At 40.6% G+C, this 8,461-nt stretch overlaps 2 protein-coding genes across 2 annotated transcripts; one reads left to right on the top strand and one right to left on the bottom strand.

Moving 5' to 3' along the window:
- The first annotated feature begins 722 nt into the window (after positions 1–722).
- Positions 723–2,189, top strand: LOC101782130. Its single transcript, XM_012842611.2, has one exon. It carries the CDS (start codon positions 723–725, stop codon positions 2,187–2,189), a length of 1,467 nt encoding a protein of 488 aa, XP_012698065.1.
- Positions 2,190–2,726: 537 nt separating this feature from the next.
- Positions 2,727–7,235, bottom strand: LOC101781731 (small GTPase LIP1). The gene is made up of 7 exons (XM_004983360.4): positions 6,826–7,235; positions 5,553–5,644; positions 5,331–5,472; positions 3,906–4,210; positions 3,676–3,729; positions 3,467–3,591; positions 2,727–3,287 (listed from the first exon to the last, which is right to left on the bottom strand). The coding sequence occupies exons 1-7, from the start codon at positions 6,932–6,934 to the stop codon at positions 3,092–3,094; spliced, it is 1,023 nt and encodes a 340-aa protein (XP_004983417.1). The 5' UTR covers positions 6,935–7,235; the 3' UTR covers positions 2,727–3,091.
- Positions 7,236–8,461: the final 1,226 nt, after the last annotated feature.

The raw sequence follows: 8,461 nt of genomic DNA, 5'->3' as shown, positions 1-8,461 counted from the left end.
ACGATAGCTTTACTTAGGTAGGAGACGTGCAGAAGAAGTTGTTGGCTTTTGACGTGGAAGGCCAGTGCATTACCAATTCTATACTCTTTCTCTAACACAATTTCAAGTAAAGTCACAAGATGTTTTAACGAAAGTCTTATCCTGGTATCTGTTGTCTGTTAGACTATTACTGTCGCTAAAGTTCAAAAGAACTCTTGTGTTCTGCAAGCAGCTACCTGCTCCCAATTATTAATTCTAACTTTCTAGCTATTGTGTCAATTTTTATTATTAAATATTAGCATGGTTAGTTAAATCTGTCAATTTGTAACTATTTGGTAATTTTTGAATTGGCTTAGGTTTGGGCACATCCCTGTTTCTATCATGCTTGGTATTCTTTTTCTGGACTTTGAAAACCTCTAGGTCGAATCATTAGAAGAGTAGCGGTCAATAATTAATTAGCACGAACCTTTTACACTTCTTGTTCAGTTTCTCACAAAAAGGTTCGGATTTGTTTTCTTCATTACATACTGCAAAACAAATTGAAGGTGTAATGTGCTGGCCACTCGAGAAACAACTATGGTTAGTAGGTTACGTGGCAGCTCATCTTCCAACATGTCGCTTTCATTGACTTCAAGTCTGCAACCTTAGCTTCTCTTGTTGTCCATGGAACACGCCAGTTCTGAGGATATAAGTGCTCAGACTTGAGCGACCTCTGTAAGACGACATAAGCACAGAAAAAGAAGATGGAGATGGTTGTATCTGCAGTTGCAGGTGACCTGATTAACCGATTGATGTCCTTCTTGATCAGCAAGTACAAAAGTGAAGAGCAGTTAGAGGAGAAGATGAAAAGGCTGCAAGATCTACTGATTAGAGCCCATATGATCGTCGAGGAGGCTGAGGTGCGATATATCACCAACTCAAAGATGCTACTTCAGCTGAAGAAGCTTGTGGAGGTCATGTACCAAGGCTACCACGTTCTGGACACCATCAAGTATAGGACTCTCTGCAGCTCAAGCGCTGATGAAAGTGAGGTTAGCAGTTCCAATATCAATGAATTATCCTTCACCACTTGCATTGAACACCTTTGTACAAAGAATTGCACTCCCAATATTCATGGGCTTCAAATTACATTGGATAATCTTGAATCAACTATTTCTAATATGAAAGAGTTTGTGCTACTTCTTGGGGGATGCGAGCGCATGTTCCGTAGACCCTATGACTCATATGTTTACATCGATAACTTCATGTTTGGTCGTCATGTCGAAAAGCAGCTGGTCATCAATATCTTGCAGCAAGAAAATATCCCTCCCTTCGCTCCGGCCGTTCTCCCAATCATAGGGGGTAGTAGAGTGGGCAAGAAAACCCTAGTTGCACATGTGTGCAATAATGAGAAAGTCAGGTCAAAATTCTCGTCAATCTTGCATGTCAGGGGTGAAAACATCTGGAGAATAGCGCGTGAAGTAGGACCAGTGAGGTCCTTGGTAATGGTTGAGTTTACCACAGATGTGGATGAAGAGGATTGGTTGAAGTTCTATTCATCAGTAAAGCAGATGGGAAGAGGAAGCAAGATCATAATCATAAGTAAGATTGCAAAATTATCGAGGTTTGGGACGGTAAAGCCGGTTCGTCTTGATGCCTTGTCCCATGAGGAGTATAGCTACCTCTTTAAGGTTCTTGCATTTGGAGGTACAAACCCTGAAGAACACCCTCAGTTGGCAGTTATAGCTGAAGATCTAGCGGTAGCTTTGGGAGGGTCACTCATCACAGCAAACGTATGTGCTGATATGATGAGGAAAAATCAAAATGTTCACTTCTGGATCAGCATATTTAAAAATTATAGGAATGTGGTGCGGAAGAGCTTCTCGGTGTTTCGTGAGCATCCAAAGAACCTTATGGACCAAGATCATCCTATAGACATAACCAGACTTGCATCATCATCATGGGCATTGCCATCATCTGCTACATTTCGCCTAATGCCTCCTCATACTGAAGTTGACGATTCCAAAACTGAATTGCCGAAGGTGATGGTTGGAGATCTGATTGCTGGCTCAGCTATTCTGCCGAGGGAGGAGTTTGAACTAGTCTCGTGGGAATCGCGGATACCCCCTTACAAAAGGTTTGTAAACTTTGCTACGTGCTGTGATGAGGAGCCGATCTCTCAGCATCATACAGCATCAGCTGGCAAGAAGCGCAAACGATTAGATAAGTAACCTGATAACAACCTTGTATGTAATTTAGCATTTGGCCTGGCAGTGTAGTCAACCAAAGTAGCTTTGTATAAGTAATGCCAGAAGTCAAGAAAATGATTTCTTGTAATTTTGTGTCCGAGATTCAAAGGAAGTAGCGTTCCATGATCACACTACTCCATTTTCCATTCAAGATGATGAGCTCTAATGTGACGCCACATTTCTCAGCCGTGTAAATGAGATTGTGCCCTTTTTTTTCTAGCAGCATCTTACAATGAATGTACGCACCTTGTGTCCCCATCTCAAACGAAAACTAAAAATTTTCTTGTATCAGCATTTGTTTATGTTTCCAAAATTGATTTTCTTCTTATAAATTACATAGTCAATGCAACACATACATCAGCTGATGAAAGTCCACACGACGATCGACCGCATACAAACTGGTCAACATGAGAATGAATATGCTTTAATCCAAACTACCAATTAAACTTCGACATGACATGTTCTGATAGTATCCAGATATCTAAATCAAACACTACCGGAAACAGTAGATTCGCCGAGTGTAAAAAGTGTAAACAGTAAAAGTTCAATATAAAGGCATGCCGGTACATACACAGTTGCAGTGCCCCACAGGGCGAAACAGATTGATTCAAATTGCTATTACAGAATATTACTGTACACCATTCTGTAACTCTAAAATGACTATTGAACTCATACACAAAATTCAAAGATATACAGGGATGAATAAAAGAATTTATCACTAGTGATCCCACAAATATTATGTTAAAAAGAGGGCCCTGGAAACATGACATCTTACAATCAAGACAGATGAACAACTCAAAAAGATCAAAAGGCTGGGATTCAAAAAGCCCAGGCGTCATGTTCTTTTCCACGTTCCAGGTGGTAATGGCTAAAGACCCAGGTCATCATATATTGATGTCTGCTCGGCTTGGTCTACCACCGCCTGAATCAGGAATTGATGAAGAGGAGAATCTGTGATATCTGTAGTTCTCTGATGAAGATGACATTGGCTGCTGTGGATAGAGTGTGGGGGGTGGAGTTAGGTTTCGCTGTGCAGGCAGTGGAGCAACCCCATTGTATTTGTAGCTCTGACTCCCGTAGCTGCAAAAAAAGTTAGGAAACGAATGTGTCAACAAGATACTGCTATACTAATCAAAATACAGGTCATGTCCACACACATATCCAGTTTCCATGAAGAATTTCAGATGAAAAAATCACAATGAGAATGTTTATTCCTCCAAACACTGATGCATGTGTCAGCAACATATAGAGAGACTCACCTTTTTCTTTGGAACAGGTCATCATCATTCACAGTTTCTACAGGAAGGATGGTATCCTCTCTGGAAGTGAGTGACCATGGGCTCGGGGCAGGAAGCTCATTCGAAAAATACCTTCTCCTTATCAACTGAATGATGTACATCAATAGTGTTAATAAATAATAAGATAATGAGAATCACTAATCAAAGAAAAAAAAATATTTTGCACAAACCATGCGGAAAAACTTGATCAGAGCTTCTTTATCATATCTTGCCTCTTTTGCAGCCTGTATTTAAAGGTCAAGCCAGTCATTTAAAAATTCCAAAAGTCGCATACATAATCAATGAGAAAACGATAAGTCTTCTTTTTTTTCACGTGTCTGACAACCTATGGACCACCACACTATGTTAAATTAAAGTGTAAGACATCAAACAGAAAATAATGTTTATAAAAAAGCTTTACCGTGAGCAGACCAGAATTGCCAGGGAAGCTATCAGCGAGAGGAAGTTCATCACTTGGTGGAAGTAGGCCTTGTTTTTCAACCCATTGACGAGCAACATCAACAAGATTCCCACTGCTCACTCTTCTACCGTCTCTTGGAGCAATATCCACTTTGTTAGCAATCACTAGGTAAGGAACCGGAAGGCCACCTGGACCACCAGACCCAAGAGGAGCTGAAAAGGTCCCAGATTCAGCAACCTCCACTGCCCATTTGTTCAAATTTGTTTTTGTCTTCCTCTGAGAGAGGTCATAAACAAAGATGACACCTGATAGATAATCTCAGAAAAGGTTAAGAATCTTTAAACTACATGCTTACAAAAAGTTTAGACTGCGTTATTTATAATTATTCAGTGCCAGTAATCTAAGAATGTGTAACACAAGAAAGTTTCATACAGGGTTAATGAACCACTGCATCCTGCATACAGGGTTAATAACCCAAACACATGCAATGTCTCTCGGTCAATTAAGGCACAAAACCAGGTCTTGTACATTATTCTAACAATAAACCTATTGTGGCATCTAGCAGGCAGCTACATAAGTGGCTAAGGTGCTGTACAATCAGCTTAGGCAATAAGGCATTACTCCCTCCGTCCCAAATTACTATTCATTTTGGCATTTCTAGGTACATAGCTTTTATTATCTATCTAGATTAGATATATATTATGTCTGGATACATAGCAAAATTTATGCATCTAGAAAAACCAAAACGAATACTAATTTGGGACGGAGGGAGTAGTTTGTTAGTTTCTTAAAGGTTTCAGGTTTGTTAGCAGATAGGAGTTGGTTGAAACCATGGATAAGAATTTTCAGTTAGGTTGTTAGGTGCCTGAACTATAAGGCTGCCGCAGGAGTTTTAGGTTGATCATTGTCAAAAAACTCCTTGTTATTTGGGTGATCACGTCCTCCATTTTGCTATCCACTAAGATCTAAAGGCATTACACTCATCCGTTGCCAAGCTTCCCTCTCCACTCCAGCACTAAATCATACCAAATCATAACAAAAGTACAAAACCATCTTTCACATCAATTAAAGCTGTTAAAGCTGCAGCGTGGAACCACCAATTGAATGGAGTTGGGTAAAACTGGACCAATGGTTTCAACTTGCGGCCATGCCACATCAGGTAGTTTCATGCTGATTTAGCAAACAGTAACAGGGTCCGTACAAGAAATGCAAGAAGTAAGGTCATGACTTATGGGTTCTATGGGTTTTCCCCTTCCCTATACTTCTACAAGCAAAGTTTGGTAGCTGAGAAGATGAAATCACATTGAAAAGGGATATTGGAACAGATTACACAACTAAACTAGATGTGGAGAAAAAGTAACGACTTCTGCAAAGATGCAGCATTAGATTACTATATTTACAGGGCAAAATATCAAATACACCTACCATTTATTTGTGAATAAAAGAGTGAACGGCACTCTTTGTAGCGCTCATGTCCTGAAACATCCCAAAGCTCAACAAAGAAGTTTCTTTCAGCATCAGCCTTGATGCTATTAGATGAACTCCCTGGGCTACTGTAAGTAATATGCTGTAATTATGGGAATTAAAGTTTATATGAGAATATATTTGAAATTTAAAAAAAATTAAGTTAGCCACAGGATTACTTACTTTAACACCAACTGCACATCCAATTGTTTGGGCTGGTCGAGCAACTGCAGAACCATTTAATAAGAGATGCACCAATGAAGATTTGCCCACACCTGTCAAAAATTTAGGATGATGGGTCATCTCCCAGACTCCCAACCAAAAATAACTGGTATAGTCTACAACATATTCAATAGGACACAGGGAATATATTTGTGTGGTACTTCAATGGTCTACCAAAAATGTGGTTATACAGCAAGTTGTAATATAATGAACAAAGATCCGGTTCTCCATCATTAATGGCACCAGATCAAAGATTTGTGCAATGAATTTTATTTGGAGAGCAAGGACAAGGAATGAACCAGAATTTGTACCTTGTTTCAGACAGTAATGAAGTAGCATATATGGCTCTCAATTCCCTAGACGATTTCATTTATTTTGGTTGCAAAGTGTTATCAAAAGGAGAATGAGAAACCAGATCCATTACCAAGAATTTAGCATTTTCTTAGAGATTCAAGCAGAAATTATGTTTGGCATGATGGGATATCTGCTATAAAAGGATGCTATTTTTAAGGATGAAAAGGCTAACAAGGAAAAAGGCATTAAAGTCCAATAAACAGTTTCCATTGAAATGACATGAAATTATTAATATAATGTTGAAGGGAAGCAAAAAAAAAGATGGACTGAAATGACTTGTTAAAATTAGGCTGTTGAATGCATTGGAAGGTTAATAAGCAGGGGTAGCTACACTCCACACAAACTGATCTTATGTTACAAATTATCATGATCCAAGATGTGCTAAAAAGAGATAGTGGGTAGTTTTCAAATCTCATAGCTATATGATAAAGGTTTGGTGAATTATGCTGGTAAAGTCATCACAAGCGCACATACTTTACAATCTCCGGACGCAAGCATTGCCCTGTTCCAAAGCACAGCATGACACCATTTACTTTTCTTGATTTTAGCCCGAATAGTGAATGTGGCCATTATTTTTGGGTTGCATATGCTAGCTACAAGCTTTGCTCATAAGTAAACCAGAATAATCCACAGAACATGCCACCATTTGGTGTGGAGGTGAGAATAATCGAGTCAAATCGCAACCAAGAAGTCACCAGATGCACTGAAAACTGCATGAACGCATCCGTTAATTCCCCTTAATCAGAGTGCCAATTCTTGATTGGCCCCTGATCCTATAATCCAGCCGCACTAAAGTTAAATCCCACTAAGCCGAGCCTGTGCAAAGACGAACGACGCAAGATTCGCTACTGCTAATCCGGATAGGGACAGACTGACTGACCTGAGTCGCCGACGACGAGGACGCGCACCTGGCCGCAGGGCGGCCCGCCGCTGAGGGAGTCCCGCCCGCTCCCGCTCCCGCTCCCGCCGCCGTCCCTCCAGAACATCATCTCCCACTCCCTCCTCTTCCTCCTGAACCCAACCAAGCAGGGACAGCAATAGCAGCAGCTAGATCAGCGGATCCGGAGGCGGCGGCGGCGGCCCGGGCCGCATCAGGGAGCGGGGAACGGAAAGGATCCGAGGCGGGGAACAGCAGCCACCACCAGAGGGGAGGGTCCCGTGGGAGGGAAAGGGAAGGGATCCGCAGGTTCGCCGCTGCCGGCGAGTAGGTTGGTTGGTCGGTCGGCTGCCGTGCCGGTGGGAGAGTGCTTGCCGCTGCTGCAGTTCGCGGCCGCCCGATGGGAAAAAGTTTTTCTGCAGTAGTTGGCATTGTTTTTGAGTCACCAACGCATGGACACGATCCCACGTGTCAGTGACCCACCACTGCAGATAACAGTAGTACCGAGCAACCACTTCCACCTGATGGGGGAGGAGCTGCCCAAATATTGGAAAGGGAAAAGAATTTTCTTCATTACTGTTTTATACAATTAGATTATTGATGTGTGAATCCAGGCCCACATGTTAGTGACCCAACTGCAAGTGCAACTACTGTTCAAGAGTCTTGATGCAGATGTTCTTCCGGAGACTTTGCTCGTGCTTCTTGCAAATATATATGAAAGAACTAATGTATATATACTCTCTTTTCACATGTGTAGTTCGCCATCGTTACAAGATGCTCTCTTTCCTCATTAGTGACCACCTAAATCTACAACAATCGTAGCTCCATAGATCACCATAATAGCTGCTAATTTTGTCATTTTCCAAACAACTTGATCTCGTAGCTCCTCCGACGAATCGCCAACACACCCTCGTAGAGTGCATGATCCATTCGTAGGTTGTAGTCATCAAACTAGATCTATGGCTATAAATCAAACTAGATCTATGGCTATAAATCTGAATGTACTCTTTGATGATTTAGTTTCAGGTAATTGATATTTATCAAAAGAAAATTTTCTTTTATGGTGAAGAAGAATGATATCTAGCTAACATAAATTGTACAATATGATTGAGCATGGTATTATGACACATCACCAACTCACTAGCTAGCATGCTTAAGGAATCCATTGATGCCCATGATGGCCTCCTTTTAGAGATCTTATTGTTATGTCTTCCTATGCGACATTTTTAGGATCCGTCCAAACAAAATTAATTAAACCTTATTATAAACCCAATTATTTTCTAGCTTTATTAATTCTAAATTATTTTTTTATTTCACAATAGCATACCAAAGCCTCCCTCGATAATGTTGTTCATGGGCTTGTATCTGGTTGTGGAGAATATAAGTTCCACTATTTGGAACATCTCGTTGATATTGATCTTTTTTGGTATAGTGATATAATTGTCGATGTACTGCTTGAGCCATATGGTTGTTTATATAGGAATATATGATTTGAAGAGTAAAGATAAGCTAAGAGCATCCTTAAGAGTACCAAATAAACACTCCCATAACTAGTTTTGGTTTTTAGTACGAAGGTGAAAAATAATGTTCTACCAATGGTCCCATGTCGTTCCCAATTTTTTGGCATGTCCAACACTTA

This window comes from Setaria italica, chromosome IX, assembly GCF_000263155.2.
Source record: "Setaria italica strain Yugu1 chromosome IX, Setaria_italica_v2.0, whole genome shotgun sequence".
NCBI classification, from domain to species: domain Eukaryota; kingdom Viridiplantae; phylum Streptophyta; class Magnoliopsida; order Poales; family Poaceae; genus Setaria; species Setaria italica.
Note: the sequence above shows the minus strand (reverse complement) of the source record. Positions and strands in the feature narration are given on the sequence as shown.